The 21,814-nt window shown below is 50.8% G+C and overlaps 2 protein-coding genes across 13 annotated transcripts; one reads left to right on the plus strand and one right to left on the minus strand.

Annotated features, from left to right (window-relative positions):
- The first annotated feature begins 331 nt into the window (after positions 1 to 331).
- Positions 332 to 7,475, plus strand: ATXN1L (ataxin 1 like). 2 transcript variants are annotated; one of them, XM_085071241.1, is made up of 2 exons: positions 332 to 522; positions 882 to 7,475. In XM_085071241.1, the coding sequence occupies exon 2, from the start codon at positions 992 to 994 to the stop codon at positions 3,056 to 3,058; it is 2,067 nt and encodes a 688-aa protein (XP_084927367.1). In that variant the 5' UTR covers positions 332 to 522; positions 882 to 991; the 3' UTR covers positions 3,059 to 7,475. The 2 variants fall into 2 exon arrangements, with proteins under 2 accessions (XP_084927367.1, XP_084927366.1); XM_085071240.1 differs by lacking the exon at positions 332 to 522 and adding an exon at positions 545 to 648.
- Positions 7,476 to 9,251: 1,776 nt separating this feature from the next.
- On the minus strand, positions 9,252 to 21,594 carry ZNF821 (zinc finger protein 821). 11 transcript variants are annotated; one of them, XM_085071257.1, is made up of 8 exons: positions 21,453 to 21,594; positions 21,220 to 21,371; positions 20,057 to 20,148; positions 13,195 to 13,320; positions 12,559 to 12,707; positions 11,905 to 12,009; positions 10,856 to 11,022; positions 9,252 to 10,160 (listed from the first exon to the last, which is right to left on the minus strand). In XM_085071257.1, exons 3-8 carry the CDS (start codon positions 20,094 to 20,096, stop codon positions 9,506 to 9,508), a joined length of 1,242 nt encoding a protein of 413 aa, XP_084927383.1. In that variant the 5' UTR covers positions 20,097 to 20,148; positions 21,220 to 21,371; positions 21,453 to 21,594; the 3' UTR covers positions 9,252 to 9,505. The 11 variants fall into 11 exon arrangements, 1 of the variants encoding a protein (XP_084927383.1); XR_014854446.1 differs by lacking the exons at positions 9,252 to 10,160; positions 10,856 to 11,022; positions 11,905 to 12,009; positions 12,559 to 12,707; positions 13,195 to 13,320 and adding exons at positions 16,032 to 18,167; positions 19,841 to 19,943; XR_014854445.1 differs by lacking the exons at positions 9,252 to 10,160; positions 10,856 to 11,022; positions 11,905 to 12,009; positions 12,559 to 12,707; positions 13,195 to 13,320 and adding exons at positions 16,032 to 18,170; positions 19,841 to 19,943.
- Between the last annotated feature and the right edge of the window lie 220 nt (positions 21,595 to 21,814).

A 21,814-nucleotide genomic window follows, 5' to 3' on the forward strand; every position in this document is an offset into this window, starting at 1 on the left:
GGGCCGGGCGGGTCCCGCCGCTCGCGCCCGCAGTTCCGGGGCCGAAGGGGCCAAGTCGCTTCCAGCCCGCCGAATCTCGCACTGTTTAAATGTCGACAGGCGGTTGGGGAAGCGCAGTATGCGGCAGTAAACAAGGGGTCTCTGGAAGGAGGTACAGAGCCGACCCGCCCCGGGCAGCTCTTCTGTCCCCACTTCCAGGACCTTATGTCACGTTACCGATCAGCGGATGACGCGGAACTGCCCCCCACGGAGGCCAGTCAGCAGCGCGGGGCCGGCCGGACACTACGGGGGTGCGAGAGAGGGCACGGGCACGCTGGGAGAGCCCGTCTGGGGCGCGCGACCAACAAAAGGCGCACAGCGCTGCCGCCAGATGACTTGCGCTGTACGGCCAGGCCACGGACACGTCCCGCAGGCAGGGCCGGACCGGGCACCGACGGGACGCAGCTGGTTGCCAGGGCAACGGTGGTGTGGGTGCCCCGTGACGCCGTCCGGGCGCGGCGGAGTCACGACCCCTACCGACCGGTGAGCAGTTCCGGCGGTCGGTGTGTGCATCATTGATATGCGACGCATCATCGCCGTGCGCCGCGGGTGGGGAGGAGCCGGTCCGGGCACCGGGCGGGCCCGCGGGGCCGGTCCGGGCCATGGCGGGTGAGCTGTGGGCACCGGGCGGGCAGCGGGAAGGTCCGCGGGATGCGACGGGGCAGGGCGTAGCGCGGCCGAGGCTTTGGGGCCGGGGATGGGGGTGGCCACCGGCCTCGAGCGTCTTCCGTCCCCGGGGTCCCGACCCTGGGCCGGGGGCCGTCGTCGTTCCGCGAGCTGGGGCTCGGACCGCCCCCCGTTCTGAAGGCCGGGACTCATGGTTCCCTCTATTCCTGGCACAGGTGAGGCGGCGGCCGGCGGCGCGGATCCGGGAGCCCGCGCGTGGCAGCCCCAGTGGGTGCCCCCATGAACAAGTGTCGGGGCCGGGGCTGCCGGTACACCGCGGGGCGCCATGAGAGCGGGCCACGAGCGGAGCCAGGAGTGTCTCCCGCCAAAGAAGCGGGAACTTGCCGCCGCCAACACTGGCACCGAGGCGGGACGGGCAGGGGGAGCCCAGGGCTCGGGCGAGGGCCCCGAGTGGGCCCGCACAGCTGGGCCGGCTCCTGCTGCACCGCGCTACGGCCCTGGCGAGGCCCCCGAGGCAGCGGCGGGGCTGACGGTGGACCAGTACGGGATGCTCTACAAAGTGGCAGCACCGCCTGCCACCTTCTCCCCCACGGGCCTGCACCCTGTGGTGAACGTGAGCTCCCTGCCCCCCGCCTTCAACGTGACCTCGCCCATCATCCAGCACCCGGGGGTGCCCTTTCCCCCCATCCACTATGCACAGATCCCTTCGACCTCCCTGCAGCTCATCGGTTCCCACTACACAGTGCCCTATGCCGTCCCTCCTGCCTTCCTGCCTAGTCCTCTCCTGTCTCCTTCCACCAACCTCACCGCCCCCCATGTCCCCCACTTTGTGCCATATGCCTCCCTGTTCACGGAAGAAGTTGCTCCTTCCCCCCAGACTACCTCTCCCACCCACAGCTTCAACAAATCCGCCTCTGCAGCCTCTCCTGGGCAGATGCAGCACCACGCTGCACCCCAGCCACTGGACGTGGCACCAGGGAGAATTCCTGTTTATTATCAGATGTCGCGCCTCCCACCAGGGTATTCAGCCTATGAGGCACCTGTAGCAGGTGGGAGCCCAGAGTCTCCTCAGCAAGACAGTCAGCTGAGCTCAGAGGTGGCTGCAGCCAATGGTGGGCAGAGGCCCCTGGAGCAAAGTGTGGCCAGGAGGCCCAGCAAGGCCATGGACTCTGCCAGCAGTGCTGTTGAGGACTGTCTGCCCGCAGGGGCTGCAGCAGGATGTGTGGGTGACGGACAGTTCCTTCCAGGTTACCAGATGCTGGGAAGAGAGATCTCTGTACCCACTCACAGGAGCACCCCAGATGCTGATCTGGAGGTTCAGAGGGTGGTGGGGGTGTTGGCATCTCAGGATTATCATGTTTTGGCAGCCCAGAGGAAAGATGACCCAAGCCCTTTGAACCTTTGCCATAATATCCCTGATGGGCAGGGAGAAATGCTGAGGAACACCACAGACAGGGCTGCAGCTGGGAACAGCCAGTCCCAGAGCCCATGTGGAATGTCCCCCGAAGAGACTGTTAGACAGAGACAGTTAACCAAAGGAATGGTGATAGCCAACGGCAAGCCAGTCCTTGTTCCTGCTGGATCTGAGCCTGTCAGGTCTTCCACTTCAGAAGCCCTGGTGAGGGAGAGCCCAGATACACAGGCTCGAGGAAATGTGCTTGGAAAGGAGCTGGCCCAGTTGCAGCAACCCAGCTCCTCACAACTGCCCTCTCACTTCATGAAAGGAGCCATCATCCAGCTGGCAACGGGAGAGCTGAAGCGAGTGGAGGACCTGCAGACTCAAGACTTTGTTCGCAGTGCTGAGGTGAGCGGAGGCCTGAAGATCGACTCCAGTACTGTGGTGGATATTCAGGAAAGCCAGTGGCCTGGGCTTGTCACACTGCATTTTGTTGTTGGGGAGCAACAAAGTAAAGTGAGCATTGATGTGCCCCCAGAGCATCCCTTCTTTGTGTATGGCCAGGGCTGGTCCTCCTGCAGCCCAGGGAGGACTGCTCAGCTCTTTGCTTTGCCCTGTCACAGGCTGCAAGTGGGGGATGTCTGCATATCAATCAGTTTACAGAGTATGAATGGCAACTCTGCTTCTCAGGCCAACTCCCCTCTCACAGATCAGCTGGTATCTGCTGGGGAGAGATTGGAACGAACAGCTCAGGGGCCCAGAGACCCATCTGACAGAGCTGCTGAAAGGAAGAGTCACACCGACAGAGCCAGTATGGGCCAGAGCTCTCGTGCAGAATCCTCTCAGCCTGAGGCTGGCAGTCTGTACAGTTTGGCCCCAGGCTTCCAAAGATACAGCGTGCAAGCAGAGGAGCCTCGGCCCTCTCTGCTCCGTCCCTCTTTCATTCCCCAGGAGGTCAAGCTGTCTATTGAAGGGCGTTCGAATGCAGGTAAATGATCCCTTGGAGGTGTGAGCTAGGGTAGCCCCAGCAGGTGAGCCTCACCATCAGGTGGAGGAATTGCACAGACTCTTGTCATAGGTTCACCAGCAAAGGCTGCTTTCTGCCTTGCAGGAATGGCTCCATTCCAGTTCTGTGGCTGACCAGTTCCTCTTGGGGATTCAGGAGGGCTCCAGTGCCTCAGGGAGCAGCAACAGGCTAGCTGGGGTGGGGAGCAGGGGTGTGCTCATGAGTGTGTGATGAGAGCATTTTAGAGGCTGGAGGCTAGGGCTTTGTCCCACCTTCCAGGATAACTGACTCCCTGCAGGGCAGGGATTGAGTATTCGGGGCAGGTGGGGAGAGGAGGAGGGCAGACATGGCTTAAGGTAGCAGATAAAATTGCTGAAGATTTTCTTCCTCCTTTCTTATGATGGGGAGAGATGGGTCCCCACTGGAGTTTGGGGGCTCTACTCCCAGTATCCCCTTTCTTCACACATGCACTTTAAAAGGACCGTTCACCGATGGAGCTCTCAAGGGCAGGATGGAGGTGCTTCTCTGGTGGTTCTGATTAATGTCTCTTCCACTGAATCCAACTGCTCTTTCTTCTTGCAAAGAATGTACAGATTTGAATGAATCACAGAAATTCAAGAGGAGGGACCAAAAGGATGGGTTTGGGTGTAGGTGAATAGGGAACTTGAGCACTTGGGATGGGACACAAGTTGTGATAGGAGATGTTCGTTTCCTGCTATAAAGTACATTTAGTTTTTAGCCACCAAATCAAATCTTTCTTCCCATGTTAATAACTTAAAAAAAAAAAAAAACAAACAAAAAAAAACACCTCCCGGGCTTATAGCTTTTGCAGAGGCTTAACCTAGGGAGGAATGGGGCTGGGTTTTATTGTTTGGTTGAATTTTGGTTTGGGGTATTTTACTGGTTTAGTGTTTTTTTAAATCTGGAGCAAAATACATTCAGTGTTCTCTAGGGAAGGATGAAAACATCCTTCTTCTGTGAGAAGACCAAGGCTACATTGTAATAAAGTCAGAAAAATGTTCCAGATGGCTAATCCTTCCCTGCAGGCCATTTCCTGAATAAGCTCTAGACAAGAGACAAGTGTTTGTGCATGTGCAGGCAAGGTACAAAGTTTGTGCTAAGTACAGTTCTATGATTAATGTAGGGACTCTTAAAAATATCACAGTGTCACAGGGCATTTTCGGGTGGTTTTGTATTAGTTTTTTTGATGCTTCACTTCGGAGTTCCTCTGTAGAACAATGTGGTAAAATCAAGAGTAGTCTTGTTCATGGTGAGATTTAATACAATTGTGTATGAATACCTCATTGTGGTGATAACACTCTACTGAGCAAATGCTCCTGTAGTTACACTTATCTGCCCTCTCTGATGGTGTGTTATGACACCGGCTCTAATTGCTCAGCTAGGATAAAGAATAGTCACTGTTCTGGTGAGAAAACAATTTTCACTGACTTAACCCGGGTTAAGTATTCCTTGTGTTCAGGTGCCCATCTCTGTGCTAGACTGGGCTTTGGAGAGGGCTTTTCTTAGTGTGCAGAGTCATGATATTCAGCATTCTGTTTTCTGTCTCCCTGCTCTCATCTTCCTGAAATTTGTTAGGTGTGCCTGACTCTTGAAGCACCACTTCTCTCTGTCACAGAATGGTGTGTGTCAGCACCTCTCCTTGCAGTGGTGCTGTCTCAGGGCTGTTCTGTGCTCCCCAGGAGTGTGTCCTGTAACTGGTTGGCTTCTGCTGACTGTATGGCAGACACATGCTCTGCCTGCGTATTAGGCAAGTTAGTCTCCAGAGTGTCCCTTCCATTCTGGCCTCAGTCCACTTTTCCTAGCACATTGCTAGCCATTTCTGTTGCCTTTAAAATGCCTGCACCAGGACAGGCCTTAGGTGAGATATGTGGTAATCATGCCTTCAGTGTTTGTGCCTCAGTGTTCTCCAGAATGAGGATGCTGCCTGTATCACGTGTAGCTGCTCCCAAATGACACACTACTTCTGGTTTCATCAGCTGCATTTGGGATGTGTGAAGCCACAGTGATGCTGTTCTGTGAAGATTCCGCCTCCTCAGGTGCAGCAGCTGTGGGAACAGACGCTGTTTTCATGGCCCCATTTGTCAGTAAAGTGTCCACCTGGGCCCTTTCATCACCTGGGGGTGTCACAGCTCCTGTTAACTAGACTCTCCTACATAAAACTCTCGATTAATGGTGGTAATTAGTACTTAATGCTCAGGATATCTGAGGTGTCTGTGGCCAAAGACAGGAAGCAGAGGAGCCCAGGTCCTTGTGCCTGTTACTTGTATGGTGCATGCAGAGGAATTCAGGGCTGTGACAGGCACTTGCGAAAGGGATCTCACATAAATATGGCATGTGAATGTAGAGGGGCTGGTTACACCATAGAGGCCATGTCTGAGCAACTGAGGGTGCAGAGCCCCTTGTGTGTCTCTAAACACAGGAGTCTTACAGTAAGGGTTTGGAGAGCTTGCCTTATCCCATGTGTGTTACTGTAACTCCTCCTCAATCTCAGCCACACTGTGCAGTGGTCTGAATGGGCAGTACTGACAAATGAGGCAAGATGCTGTGTGGCTTAAATAGCTTTGTACTGTAGTCAGCTGAAGGGCTGTGAAGGTGCTCGCCCTGTTGTTTAACTGGCTGACCTGGACTTTGGCTTACTGCACCTCTGCTGAGTGCAGTCCTGCGCTCTGTGGAACAGGCCAGGGTGAACTGGACCTTGGTGCTTTTATTCAGACTCTTGTCAGTCCCACTGTTGCGCATGTTTCAGCTATGAGCTCTTCCCTGGAGACAGTGATTTGAAGCACAGCTCATGATAGGGGACTGAGATGAAGAATCTGTGTGTCTGTCCACTTGCCCCAAAGGACGAGCAGCAGGGGGCCACTGGTGCCTCTCCAGCTCAGCTGTACTGGTATCACTGGACCCTGTCCTTACTGGGCAGGGCTGTATGGCTTAGCACCATAGTGGTGGTTGTGCTGAGCACTGAGGCTCTCCTGGGACAGGGACTGTGTGAGATAGGCTGTGAATGAACCTATGGAGGAGGCTTTTATTTCTTGGGTTTACAGGGAAAGGAGATAAAGCCAGGAAGACATTGTGGAGTGGGATTGTTACCTGAGCTTTTCTGCTGGCATAGATGTGACAGACTTCTCAGAGAAATATACCATGTTCCTGCTGCTATTGTGAAGGGTAAGAGAGCTGTGGTCTGTCCTGCCTGGAGGAGGAGGAGGTCTCCTGGCCCTAATGTTATCCAGTTCACACTCTGTAGCAGGAGTCTGTGGGATGCAGTAATAGGTGTCTGTAGCCATCTGTCCCATCCCATGGAACATTCCTCGTGTCAGCTGCGCAGCAGAGCCAAACCTGTCTCTGGGCTGTGCATTCATAGCAACGAATGCTCATCACTACCAGACTATGCAGAGGAAGCTGTCTGGAAGGGAAGGAAGCTGCAGAGGCCCCTCTGCCTTCCCCTTCCAGCCACTGAGCAGGTATATTGCACTTTTCACATTAAGTGTCCCTGTCCCCACCCCACACTTGAAGTCACTTTGCCCCATAGAGAACTAACAATCTTTGTTACTCAGAAAGTATTGTAAAAGAAAACTACAGCAGCTGGAGTAGCCCAAATGCTGGTTCCTGCCTGCAGCAGCACACGTGCCTTTCCCCAGCATCACTCACAACTGCTCCTTGTCTTTTAGGCTGTGCTAGGGCCTGACACTTTGCAGAAGCTGCTAAGACGGCTACGAATACACATTCTGTACAGTTTGGCCCACGATGTTCCACATATAGTTTAAAATGCTGATGGTTCAGGCCCTTCCATGGCCTTCACACCATCAAGGACAGAATTGCCCCTAAGGTCCTTCTAGGCTGCTGCCACCCACCCTGCCAATGCACCCCTGCACACTCAAGTTGCTTTCGGCTTTCATGGCACCTTAGCACCGGGGAGGGTCTGCCCAGAGAGACATGGGGGAGCTGGCTGGGCTGCCCTGAGGCAGAGAGATGTTTGTAGATAAGTGCTGACCCCTCACTATAACCCCCAGTATATGGCTGTATTAACATGTAACCGACGCAGTGTATCTAAAGCCTTAGAACTAGTCAGGTGCTCCCCTCCAACCTTGTCCCTGCCCCTTTCCTCCTACCTGATCTTTAATGAAGCATTAATAATTCTAAGGATAATCTCTATTTTGTTGTGCTTTTTTTGTAACTGTTTTAAATAAATCAATTTGTACTGTATATTTGTACTTTGGTGAGATCCTTTTTCCTGTTTTACCATTTTAAGTCTGTACTTGGCTAAAACAGATTGTATTTTTATTGTTAATGCTTTTATGAATATTGCATTTAACTTGTTGACTCTGTAAACACAGTATATATCTATATACATATATATATATATATCTATATATAAACCAATAGCTTTTCCTTTGGTGTTTGAGACTTTTTGCTTTTCTGTAGTATCAGTGGTCACTCTCTGGATTTACACAGTGATCTGGAGACTCATGTCAAGAGCAAGATACAGGCTGACAGATGGATTATAAGTCATAATGCTGTGTTTTCAGATACTTTTGTTTTATGCAGTTTCTCTTGAACCCCTTGCAAGATAAGGTGTCTTGACACTACAGGGACAGTTCCAGCTGCAGGTTGCAGAGTGAAGGTACATCTCTGCTGGGCAAGCAAAACATGAGGTAGAGCAAAAGCAATTATTGCCGGAAGCAAACTGTGGGTTTGAGTATGAAAATGAACAGAGAGATCAGAAAACAAAGGATGATATGAACAAAGGAACATAGAACTGAACAGCTCCTTTACACAGTGCCTTTTCCCAAAGTGAGAGAGGCGAGGATGGTTCCTGGGTGTCAGTTCTACATGATGAATGTCATGTTAAAACAGCTTCTGTACAGGGAAGAAACTACATGTTACAGTGGCAGGTGGAGAAAACTAGCACTGAAAAGGTTCAATGCTGTTTCCTAGCAGCATCCCCAAGGCTAGCTGTGAGAGTGGTTCATTATTGCTTGAAAAAATGCAACAAGTGTGCATTTTGAAGGTCACTATTTTAACTAGGGCTTTAAGGGACTGCAATGCAAAGGTTTTCCAAACTGAAAAATGAGGAGGAAATGAGGGTTCTAAGTAGTCTGGCCAAAAGATTTTGCTTTTTGTTTTAACTTCACTCTTCTGATCTCAAGTAGCAGTCTTGTGGTCACCATTTCTGACTTAAAGGAGAGAAACAGCCATCAGAGAGAAAACAGTACTTCCCAAGGTGTTTGAACCACTGTAGAGTTCTAGACCTTAACTGAAAATGCTATGGAGGTAATAGGGGTTTTCAGGCTACAAAACACGGTGTGGGACACTCGCTTTTGGAGGGCTGATGTCTAAAAACCACAAAGCTACACCATGCATTTTCAGGTGGTCATTCTTAAAGAAACCAAATAATGGAGAGTGTACTGCTTCTTTGCCCTGCCATGAGTCCTTCTGTGCTGCTGCTTTGCCTTTTGCAGTTTAAAGATGTCTGGATATAATTTCCATAGTTGCATCATTTTAATAGTGATTTCTAATAGCAATGGGAACCTTTTCTTGTAGACACAGGCTATGATCACACTTTGCCTCTAGTATGTCTGCCTGCCTCTTGCACTGGGGACTCCAGCACTGGACACAGGTCTCCAGACGTGGCCTTACCAGCGCTGAATAAAGGGAAAAGCAAACCCATAGAGTCCTAGAAACTGACCTGCTCTATTATATACCATTCAATCAACTCTTTCACTTGCAAACTTGGAATGCTGTTTAAGTGAAAATTAACTTCTGAGTAAAGCAGCAAACTTGTTTCCTATTTGCTTACCTTGGCTGGCCTTTCTTTCACTGTTTTTATGGGGTATCTTACAACAGCAGCTCAGGTCCCTCTTAGTTTTTCCATGGATGCTACTGCAACTAAGCATGTAATAACAGTGTTTAAAAACAGTGTGCACAGGCAATTCCAGAGAGACATCCTCCTTTGTTTCCTTTTTATGGGTACAAACTGCAAGGGATTTACTCTTGGAAGACTTGTGAACTATCAGTCTTCAGCTCCATAATTCACACTGCAGTAAACAAGATCCCTTTTTTATTGAGGTGGGTTTCACCTATGGCAGAACTGCAACAGCCTAGACCCATTTATGGAGTAAGGGCCCAAGAACGGGACAAAGCACAAAAGGTAAAGAAGGGGACTAATACATGTGAACATTAATTTATTTTCCTTCTGTCACACTTGGCCCCCAGAGCAGAATGTATTCTCAGAATCTGCTCCCACCAGAGCTGCTTTGGCAGGCATCTCTCAGCTCTGTTCTCCTCCAGGATTTAGAGGAAAACCAGAACCACCTGTCAGGGAGGGTCAGGCAGGGACCCACAGCAGCCTCCTGAGTGCAGAAGCTTGTTAGTGCACATGTGGCAGGTGCAGCAAAGGTAGCACAGTTCTTGGCTGTGGTTTAGTGCAATGCACTGTTGCTCTGCTCCTCAAAGGTCATTTTGCCCAGCAGCTGGCTCTCCAGCTCCACATTGCTCACTGGCAGCTGGAAAAAGTTCATCTCAGCTGCCAAAGCAGCCATGGCAGAGGGATCCTGGCCAAACTGTGCCCGGAGCATCATATCCATTTTCTCCAGGCGCCGCTTGAGCCTCTTGGCCTCACGCTCCCGGATGAGCCGGGCCTGTCGCTTCTCAGGGGTCTCGTTGGCGCGTTTCAGGCGCATGGCTTCCCGGTCCCTCTGCAGCCGCCGTGCCCGCTGCTCATCTGTCTCCTGCATGCGCTGCAGCCGCTTGGCTTCTCGATCCCGCATGCGCCTCACTTCCCTCTCCTCGGGTGTCTCGTTGTCCCGCCGGCTCTTCTTGGCCGTGCGCTCCCGCTCCAGGCGCTGTAACCGCACTTCCAGGGGCTCATTCTGGCGCCGCAGGGCCCACTTGCGCATGCCAGGGGTCTGTGCCTCGAGCAGCTTACGGTACGCAGCACAGTTGTTGCACACCAGGAGAATGCCCGCGGGATACACAGGGGTGCAAAAGGCCACATCCTTGCCCTCAGCGCTGGAGGGCCCCTGGCTCTGTGGTGCTGGCAACCGATCCACACTGAGCACCTCTGGCAACTTCTCACTGCAAAGCAAGAGGAACAGAGTCAGAGGCTTGGTGCTGTGGGCTGAGTCCCCATCTCTGAGTGCCCATGGGCTGCCATGAACAATGCTCCCACTACAGCCCATGGCAGAGGCCTCTGCTAAATCATTTACCCACAGATGTGTCTGAATATCTAAAATAAAGCAGTATCCTATCCAGTGTAGGAAGTGGATTAGCCCAGAGCAGTATCTGGGTTGAAAGAGTGCAAAAGCAGGAATAAACGAGCAAGCTGCTCCTCCCCATCATCTCTGGATTTCTCCTTTTAGTCCCATTCCACTGTGGGTCAGTGGATAATCTCCCACTAGGCAGGACACAAAGAAAGAACAGCTGCTCTGGACATGATGAACCCACATCTGGATAGTGCAGCCCTACTCCAGTGGATTGCTGGGCAAGGGAAGGGGTGGATGGGTCTCCAGTGACTACAGCCCACAGTGCTTTCTGCACCCCTCTAGCTCTGCACAGTGCTAAGAAAGACCCTTTTATTAGCAAAGCCTGCAGACATCTTGGCAGCGGATGCAGAGCTGCAGACATGAAGGGAATCTCACTCACTGGGGGTGTCTGGCACTATCCTATAGGCCTCAGTGGGTCCAGAGCCACAACTTCTGAGTCATTCAAGGCAACCCACTTAATCTTTAATGTGATGCCCTAGCCCACTCATTGACCAGGGCAACCCTGACCTGTTGAAGGTGGCATGGCTGGTGAAGCGTGCTCCACACACTGCACAGTTCGACAGCTGGTCCTCTGAGTGGATCAGGAGATGTCTCCCAAGGGATCCTGGGGAGCTGAGGGCTCTGCCACACACAGGACACAGGTAGCTCTTGGCACTCACCACTGCTCCAGTGTGCTGCAAAACAACCACTCAGGTGGTAGTTACACATTGCCCGGCTCCCTGCCCAGTCTGAGGTATGCTCAAACCATTTTGGTCAGCCTCTTGGAATGGGAACCCTTTACTGCTAAACCTCTGCCTGCCAGCTTTTAGACTAAGTTCAATACAAGCCATTTGGTGCATCGCAAGTCAAAGGAGGAGGAAACCTTTTTAGGGCTCAACTCTAGTGCACGAGAAAAAATTAAGGCCAAAACACTGGGATTGTAAGACCTGACCCTTGTTTTCAGAAATGCATTTGAGGAGCTGCTGGTGCGGGACAAAGCATGACTGGATTAACAGCAGGGAGGATGCTGGTGAGGAAGCACTTAGATGGAGACAACTGGTACAACCAAGTGGCCAATTTAATTCTTTATTCCTTCTGCTACAGACTTTGATGTGCTATGAAGAGAGCACTGACAACAAAACCTAAGATTTCACCACAGATTTCTTGCAAAACTGGAATAATTTTGAAGAAGAACAGCTATTCTCTCATGGGTAATTACAGGAACTATAATGAAGTATAAAATAAATGATCAGGAAGGAAGGTTTCTTATCTCACTGAATGTAAAAATTGCTTCCATGTTTAATTTGAAGGACCGGCCTTGTTTTAGCCTAAAATACCTGCAGACACTGCCTTGACAAAAGAATTGTGTTTTCCAGATCTGTAAACCAGTGCCTTGCCAATTCTTTCCCCAGGACACCCTCTGGACAGAGTTTACAGCTGTAAACTTCAGTCACATCCTAGCTAGAAGCTCAGTTCTGTGGTTGCAAAGATCAGAACAAAGTTACCCTGTGCTTTAACTTGTTTCTGGATTTGAGGCTTCAGGCCAGAGATGCTCTGCAGTTTCGAACTATCCCTACCTGGTACACATGCGCAATGAGTTGATCTCTGCTTCCACACTCCAGCTGGCAGAGGGGGCATTGTGACAGTCCCAGCATGGGCTCAGCGCTCAAACTCTCAGGCACCTACAGGTAGGAACAGCCACTTTGGTGTAAGGCATACAGACCCCCCCAGAGGCACATCGCCCTTCCTTAGCTCCTCCCAGTGCTGCCAGCAGATCCAGTGCTGCGTGCCCAGTCCTGCCAGGGCTGGTTTGGGTTCTTGACATCTGAAAGAAACCTCCTTCATGTAGCCTCTGAGCAAAACTCCTGAGTCTCACAGAGAGGAGGCAGAGGCCTCATGGCCTTCATCTGCACCCAGGTTCTTGCCAGCACAGTGGCTGTAGAAGGCAGGGCCTGTTCTGTGGCAGGGGGAAGGGAAGTCAATTAGAGAATGGCACCAGACCCAAAGGAAGGGGATGCACTCTGCAAACATCTTGGCCAGTTTGTGCCTGCTGTCTCCTGTTCCAGGCAGCCAAAAAACTGTTCATACCCTTTCCTCCTGCCAGGAGTTATTGTTCGGAAGAGGTGGGAGGGAGAGAAAGATAAAGAAACAGGATGGGGAGAGAAGTGTTTAGACAGTACTCTTCTCTCTCTCTGGAGGCTACACTGAGTGCAGAGCCAGTACACACTTGCCTCATTTCCTCTTGTCAGTGGGGTTCCAGCCACAGCTCGTTCTCGTTCTGCATTTTCTAATTCCTTCTTCACTTTCACCATGGAGCCATCTTCCTCGGATGTATGGGAAGAAACTTCATCCTGAGTGGTTTCCTCATCATCGCTGCCACCTGCAATGTGCAAAACAGTTATACCAAGCGTATACCAAGGCCTGAAGACACCCGTAGGCCTTAACTGTCCTGACCAGCATTACAAGGGACCTCTACCCATCCCCTCCAACTAGGGATTCCATTTAAACTCAGTCTAGGGCACTTGAGTCCCTGAGCTGCTCTGCAGAGTCCTTGGCATGGCCTCTTACACTGGCTTGCTCAACAACTGCCAGACCATCAGCCAGACCTGCAGCTGTTCCCACCCTGCTCTGGTGAGATGGGACTGGGTGCCATGGCATTGCCCAGTCTGTGCTGTGCTGGTCCAGTCGTCAGCTCTAGGCTTGCCTTCCCTTAGGACAAAGTCCTGCACAAGAGCAAAAGGCCAGAGGAGGAGCTGGGTAAGACGGTCCTCAGAGGACCCACACACACTGTGCAGCACTCAGCCTCACCCCTTTTCAGAGTCTCCTCAGTGTACTACCTTGCTGTTATTGGAAGGGGCAGAACTCACTGCTGCTGGAGTCAGGGTCTTGCAGTGGATGAACTGTTGACCTTTGGTCCCCAAGAGGTCCAGGAAAGCTGTTTTTCATCATGGCTTGGCGGGCTTGTTCCTCCAGCCCTGCAAAGACTTGCTCCCCTGGCAGCCACAAGGACAAAGAGTCAGACTGGTGCTATCTCATTGCTTTCACCACCAAGGCTTGCCAAAAATATAACAGGCATGGGGCTGCTCACCTGCACTGTGCAGAACCTCTGGAGTCATCTCTTGGAAAGCACTTAGGTCACTTCTCTGCTTGCCTACCCTGCCACACTAGCCTCTGGCATGCTGATATAAGTCCAGAGCCTGCGTGTAGAACAGTCTCACTAGTGGCAATGTGCAGCACTATGCTGCCCTCTGCTTACTGCATATAAGTATGCAGTAAGCAACTCCAGCCACAAAAATCCTGTGACCCCATGTATCTGCCATAAATAGCCAGGTGGCTTTTGCTACAGCCAAACTACCCACCAATATCCTACAGCACAATTCTGGGCGGGGGGAAGCCCCTGGGGACTATGACAGTATTCCAGATCAGGGACAGTACTGCATAGCTCTTCTGAATTATTAAGTCTTATTCCCTGATATAGCAGGCATTTTGCACAAAAATAGCACCTCCTTAAGTGCCTGGTACCTCACCTGCCCTCCACAGTGATATCAAAATTATGGGTTGTCCTTGGCATGCTCTGTCACCTTCTTCTGTCCCAGGAGGGATGAGGACAAGCTGCCCTTACAGAAGGTGCCTATGCTTGAAGCTGGTATTCACCTGTGTATATGATGGACAGAAAACTACCTTGCCTTGTCCACAAATGGCTCTGGTAAAAACAAATCTCATTGGCACTTCATGCGCTCAAAACAGAAACCTGAGGGAATGAACCCAGAGAGCTGAGATGCATGTTTAGGTCAAAACAATTTGATTTGTTGAACGCAGTGACCACTAGTACCTCAGCTCTATAGGAGATGGCAAACACCTTGAATGAAAGTAGTTATTTGTGCTCTGAATGAAAACTTCTCACAACAATCCCTGCTCAAAGAAGTTTTGGTTCCCAAGAATAACAATAAAAGGTAACCATTAATTTTCATATTAAAGCAAACAAATTACATTGTTCCAGGCGTAGTTGGGATTTACCTTTTCCAGTGGATGAGCTGGGAGGCCTAGGAAAGGTGCTGAAGTTCCCAGTGGGCCGGCTTATGGATTGCATTTATCAACTGATTTTTTAAGTGCTCAAGAACCATTCATTGCACAAATGTGAAAATGCCAAGGAAAACACAGTGCATTTTTCACATAAAATCAAAACATAGCTTTCACAACAAAATGTTACCTTTTAGTACAGGGCCACAGCTGGCATCAGTATAACCAGGAAACTGAATTCCTGACAGAGAGCACCAGTCCTGTTACAAGGACAGGTACATTCCCATGTGCTGAACTGTTCCAGCCAGTGTTGCTCCATGTTCCCACTTACACTGCCTTCCTGGGGCTCACCTTGAAATTTCTGCAGGACTTTAAAAAGCCATAACTTACGGAAGATTTCAAAGACCTTCAGAAGTTTCACAGAGACTGTGGGAGAGGAGTTTTAGTTCCCAATGTCCCCATGGAGGTTTCCAAAAGCATTTGAAGGTTTTTATCATTCTGTTTCAGAAATGTGCGAAAAGGTTCTGTACAGATGTGAGAACACAACCCATGTGCCTGAGGAGAGGTGCTGAGGAGCACCAAGTCTATTTGTCATTGAAAGCAGCAAGTACCATCATGAATGCTGCAACACCCCTTCAGAAGCCATTCCAGCGCTGAATGGTTTTCATGACCTTGAGTGCTGTTTTTACGTCTGGACCACAGCCTCACATTGGTGGGACTGAGATACAGACTGTATGAGCAGCAGACACCACAGAATTTCTGTGCCTCTCCAAGAAGCAGATACCTACAATCCAGGATAAAAGCCCACAGACCAAAAAAGCATTGCAAGAGAAAGAGAAAGCATGGTGAAATCAGGAAACCTGTAGAATGCAGGACAAATGTAAAACTACAGTGGGAGATATGCTGCTACCTTTGACAGAGCTCCAAAACAGGATTCCCAAACACCACTGCAGTTGCTCATAGAAGCAATTACGTTTATTTTCTTCCCTCCTTTCCCTTTCAGACAGATTACACTCCCAGTGAACAGCAGCCTGGAGTCCAAAGGCAGGGCAAGTTCCTGCTCAGCTGTATGAACCATGCTGACAGGCTGCAGGATTTAAGAGCTGGGATCTTTACCTGGTGACAGAGGAGGGGACTTCTCACATAAGGAACACTGGCATGAGTCACAGTAACTGAAAGCAATTGTGTGTGCCTGTAGCTGCTCTGTACAACACCCCCAGAGCCCGGTGAGCATTGACTCAGCACAGTGCAGAGAACATCCAGCTTACAGCCAGCAATGCAAGCTGTTAACCAAACCCGTGCTGTTAGCAGGCAACGTCCTGTGTATCCTCCACAGCCTGTATCTAAAAACCTCACAGGACTGGGAAAGGTAAACATGTTAAAATACTGTCTTCTGCTTGTACAAAATTTCTTATGAATTATAACAATAGTGTACAAAAGAACTTAGGAAGTGTCCTGTTCATCTACTGATGGACTAAGCCCTACTTTGATGAAGCTTTAGAGCTTTAATGTTTGATAGGTCCAGACTTTTGATGTTTCTGCACAAACATGCTCACAGACACACCCCCTCCACCCCACTTTGGGTATGCTTGCATTCATTTGGAAGCAGAATTAGACAGACAACAGCTTTAGGATCACTGCCATGAATAAAGGATGTTATGCTCAGTAGTGAATTCACAGACTCTTCTCCAGAAGTTTCTTTATTAAATACAAAAAGGGCTGCAGGCTGACCACAACACCAAAACAAGTCACTGTAGTTGTTTACAAACAGCTAGAAATGTAGGACATGAGAGATCACACAAAAACCTCTGCTCTGTATTCCATTCTCCGCTCCATACTCCTGTGAATGAGTAGGATGCCAAGTGAGCAGTGGTGGAGGTAGGGGACAACCCTGTGGTACTGTGCAACAGGGACAGGCATGACTGCTAGGGTGTGCTACGGTGTCAGCCCTGAGCCCTTCCCTTCTTTAACTGTATGAATGCAGGATAACTCTCAGGTGTTCTGGAAAATAAACACAGAAACAAACAACTCCCACCCCAAAATCCACAAAACAAAATCCAAAGGAACTGCATCATTCCCCTGCCTTCCTTCCTAAACAGAAAGGTCTCTTAGAGATGAGTCAGGTTTATTCCCTCCTTGTACATCAATTAAAAGTCCCTGTTCATGTAGGTCTTCTCTGTGTTCCTGGACCTGAAATTTGCAAGTCTTTCCACCACTGTGGATCTATTCCACCTGCCCCATGGCTATTCTGGGTTGTCCACACTGCTGTAGTGGTTACTGAAATGAAAAACAACACAATTGAAAGGGTTAACAATGGCAGCCCACGGAGCCCTTCAGGACCAAGGGATTTGATGCAAGTAACATTTCTGCTTAGTTGTGAATACTGGGTGCTATTTCTTGCAAGATACTTTCCCTTCAAACTGAGGATATTATAGACAGCAGAATCCAAGGAACACCGAAGAGCAGAGAATGTGTGTGTTAGAAAGAGGGAAGGAAACAGAGGATTAATGGGCTATTGGAACCATGATAAATAGAGCTCAGAAGCAGGAATTAATCTGACTAACAAAAGCTCTTCTCCAGAGTTCTAAAATAAGCATCAGCTGCAAAAGGCACAAGCAATAGAAAGCAAAGCAGCTTGCGGACAGCAGGGAGAGAGAAGTGCATGCTAATACCTGCAGCAAATTTTGGCAAGCACAAAGACAGCAAGTGGTCCGTGACTGATAGGGTAACAGAGCAGTAATGGATGAATACGAGAAAAGATGAATTGCTTAGAGAGTTTTTATACTTTTATACTGCAGACTCTGGAAGAAAATAAAGACCAAATTGAATCAATTGATCTCCACAGAAACAATCTTACTAAATTTTATTTTTCAGCAAGTATATGCCACTATTACTGTTCTGTTTGTCAGCACTTTTTCATGCACATGGCAAAACAAAATTAAATTCTTGAGAGCCATTTACATGCTGCAGGGGAAATGACTACAATTAAAACTGTAGCTCTGGCCATCATACACAGTAAGACTACTGTGATAAATTTTACCACTATTTTTATCATTGTTTCAGTATTATTTTTAATTTCCTTCCACATCAACTTCTATTTGTAACCATATAATCTGCTAGCTAGTTACTCTGCTTGTCAAACAAAGTGATTCTGTGCAAGGTGAGGACAGCAAACCATGTTTTGAGAGGAAGGTGAAATGAGGGCCATGCCAAGCCTGGAAAGTAATCCTGGAAAGAGGAGGCACCAAGCAAGCCAGAGAGAGGAGATCTGCAGCTGTCACTTGCCCTAGTGAGTCCAAGAAAGAAGAGAACATGGAGTGGCCATGCAAGGAAGAAGTAGGCACCATCCTCCCATCAAATTTGTCCAGTCATATATTCACAGTCATATTTATGCAAATCCAAAAGGCACTTCCCCAGCCCCATAGCCTGCCAAATCAGACCCAGCTGCAGGCAACTGCATAAAAAGCTGCATACCTGCTATCCCTTCCATTCCTCTCTTCCCAACCACTGCAGTCCCTGTGAAGAAGTCCCAGTAATGTGTCTGCTATGTCTCAGCCTGACTCCTCATTCTGCTGGCTCACCCCATTCTTGGAGCCGATGCTCTCTCCGATTATCCTCATCTGGGCACTGCACGGCATTTCTGGGCCCTCCAGACACACTGCAGGCTAGGTAGACAGAGAAGTCCCAACGATTTCATGGTGTTCGTCGTAAGACAGACAAGATTTTCCATCCCAAGGCGAAGACATCACCATTGACAAGTTTCTGGTATCTCTCTGTCCCTTTATTTTCTTGCAGTCGTACTTGCTGCTCTTGATGGCTCCTGCTGAATAGTTGCTCCATAGCAATGTATGGCACGTAAAGGAGGTGAAAAAGTCCCAGAATTCCTCTCCATTGCATGGTTATACCTGATGCTATAACCCCATGCCCACTGCGTGTTTGTCAGACAGCTTCCCCCAAAATCAAGACTGAAGATACAATCATTTCTATTGCAGATTAAAAAGCAATGTGAAAACAGTGCACAGCTGAGTTTTGTGATATGTAGAGTTTCGTATATGACAGTACAACCTTCCGAAGAACATAATCCTTAGGCAGTGAAGTGCAGATATGCACCCAGCTAAACACCACAGAAACTCTACCTGCACCATTAGAGCTGCTGTAGCCTTTGGGTTCCACACTCAAGAGACCCACGACTCTGGCCCAGGGGAGACAGCTTAAGTGCATAACTGACATAAACCTGAGCTCAACAGCAGCAGTAATACCTGGGCACTCTCAGAAGCATAAATGTGTGGACACAAGGCACATTACTGGCATCACAGGACAAAATACCAGACATACCAAACTTCTCTAAGAACAATAGGCCCAAAGTCATTAATATACTATCAGACAAATCACACCTAAACTCTGCCCACTGTGAAACCCAGCAACCAGAAGCACGAATCAGAGAGCACAAGGCAATGCAAGTGCCACAAGCCATACACCTTGAGACCCTCACTCTGGCCAGCAAGGACAGCTCAATTGGCTCTCCCAAGCTTCACAGCCAGTGGGGCTGCGAGTCCCACACAGAAGCAGTTCTTCCCAGTGCACTCACCGAGTGTGCAAGGTGTCAGCTCCAGCACAGTCTTTCCCTCTTGCACAGAGAGCAGCATGCACAGATGCCTGTTGCACACCCGTGCATAGAGGCAGCACACAAACACACAGACATGCAAGCCAGCAGAACCAGCAGTAAGGCAGTGTTAGGGCCGCGGCACTCAGCTCTGTCTCATACTCCTGGTAGCTACTGCAGCTAAAAATACCCAGGGCCCTCTCAGCAGCCTTGCTCTCACAGGTCTACGGAAGCAGAAACTTGTTTTCCTAATTCCAGCCCAAATTCCAAGCATGTCTCCAGCCACAAACCTGGGCATGACACAGGGCATAGCTTCAGGCCCCTCAACTCCCCTCTGCTGCCATCACTCGAACAAAAGCTATACATGTGCAGTTTCCCCTCTGCAGCCAAACCTCCATCTGTGTCTTCCAACTCCACTGATGCCTGGCTGTAGCCTGCCCACAAGAAGGGCTGATGTAAAGCATCTTCAGCCCTTCCACTGTCAAACAAATGCTAAGGTCTTGGCAATGCTGGAGAAACGGAGATCCATCTTACCACCTCGGCTCAAGAATGATCTCGCAGACAGCATTTATTTGTCCTGTAAGTTACCTGACCACCACCCATTCCTTGACAGGAAAGAGCCAAGGGGTTTATTTCATTATCTGGTAAGAAACTGAGGTACAGTGAGTATAAGTAACATGCCTGAGGCCAGTCAGCTGAGTCTGCGGTAGGATGAAGATCAAAACCCAAGACTTGCTGACTTTCAGCCATATGCTCCAACCACCTTGCCTAGAACTTCCTTGCTACCCAAGACAGGCCAGAGTTCCAAGCCACATTTTCTAGTATTCTGACTCATACTTTTGACAGTGTGATGCAAAGCCCAGCTACAGGTCCTGCAAACACACACCTACCTTTACAGCATTAGTTGTTTGTTCCAGCCTATCCCTGTCCTGCTATGCCAAGACACAGCCAGCTTCCCTTACACATAGAGCTCAGTTTCTCTTCTTACACACCCTAAGACAAAATGTGAGTAACAAGCCGTCCCTTTCCATCATCCCTCCTCCCCACCTCACTCCACAATTCAGCCAGAGCAAGGGTCCCACAATGCTGTGTAACATCATACTCACAGTGAACTTTGTTAGGAGTGGTCTGTTTCCGACGGGACATGTTTCCCTGACCTGGGAGCACAGAGTGTTCCTCCCCTCTGCAGAGGGTTCATCTGAGAAGAGAAGAGTCTGTCACACACTTCACTGAAACCTTCTGAGCCTCTGGCCAAGCTCAGCTGGCTGTCCCAGGGTCATTCTCCACCCTTCTGCCTATGGGGCTCGTTCTGCATCACACGGCTGGATCCCATGCCAGCATCCAACACAATCCACAAGCATATCACAAAGCACTGCGCACGGGCAGTTCTACCAAGTTCTCAGGCAAAGGTTTAAGCAATCCTGCCCCACCCTGCAAATAATGAGTGTCCCCTTCAAGAGTGACTGCAACCTCAGTCCCAACACCCTTCTCCCTCCTGTCCATTCCTGCAACCTAATCATCAACCCTTGTCGTTTAACTGGCAGAGGAAGGTGGCATTTCCAACAGTCCTCTCAGAGAGACAGACAAAAGGAGGAGCTGAAACCATCTCCCACAAGACACATGGACACAGAGATCCCGACACAGGGATTTCATCAGCCTCTAACTGACAGACAGACATCCCATCAGCTTTCTTAGACAGATGGACAAAAGAATCCCGTCAGCCTCGCATGGACAGACGGACACTGGAATCTCATCAGCTTTCTCAGATGGATGGACACGATCTCGTCAGCCTCCCCACACAGCAGGATGCAGCCGGGAGTCCCAGCACACGGGAGGCGGCAGAAAGCACCGGGCCCGCAAGCGGCCGGACACACAGACAAAGAGATGCGGCTCCTCTGGCAGCAGGACGGACACGGGAACCCTGCCAGGGCCCCCGAGATCTCGGCCGGGCATCCCTGACAGACAGACCGGTCCCGGCAGCGGAGGTGCCACCACGGGGCCCATTCCGCCCCTCGCGGGCGGCAACCCTTGCCCAGCCCGGCCCGGCTTACCCGGTCCCGCCGCAAGCGCCGGGAGTCGCGGACAGACAAAGGGCAGCGGACAGACAGACGGGCAAGATGGCGGAGGACGCCGCCGGAGTGCGCGACGCGAGCACGGGCGCGAGCAGAGGAGCTACGGCTCGCCACCGGGAGGGTAGGGCACGTCACCGCTGTCATCGACTCGTCCGCAGACCTCAGGTGCCGGTTTTTCATTACCTGAAGGGTCTCACCTGTCTGCCATGGATCCAGCCCAGCGTATGACTCCCGACCGCCCGAGGGAGCTCATTCGTGCCTGCGGCGGGGCTCGCCTGCCCCGGCCGCCTCCGCCGGCAGCTCGCCGGGAGCCCTCGTGCCGCCCCGGCTCACCAGAATCTCGCGTACCCTGCAAGGCCAAAATCAACGGGTTTAGTATTAACTTAGACACCCCACATCCCCCCCCAGGGCGCGTTATGAACTCACGCACCTGCTGAGAGACGAACCGCCCCGCCTCGGGGGCTCGGGACCGCCTCCCCTCGCGGGTCGCCGAGTGCCGCCGTCCCGGGATCAGTGGGCCTGCTCGGAGCGCCCGCTGGGCCCGCTTACCCGGCGGCTGCGGCACCGTGCCCAGGCTCGGGCTGGACTTCGGTGCGACTCTCCTTCGCTGTGACGCCAGCGCCGTGTAGCCCTCGAAGAACCGAGGGCGCCCCGGTCCCGCTCACCGCCCACAGGCGGGTCGCAGCACCCGGCGGAACGCCGCGTTGCCGGAACCGCCGCGCCAGGAGTGGGCACCAGCGGGCGCCTATCAGACGTGGTACCATACAGCCGTGGGCAGTATCCCTCCGCCGG

This window comes from Lichenostomus cassidix, chromosome 11 (genome assembly GCF_008360975.1).
Source record: "Lichenostomus cassidix isolate B80296 chromosome 11, HeHo_3.0, whole genome shotgun sequence".
Lineage (NCBI taxonomy): Eukaryota > Metazoa > Chordata > Aves > Passeriformes > Meliphagidae > Lichenostomus > Lichenostomus cassidix.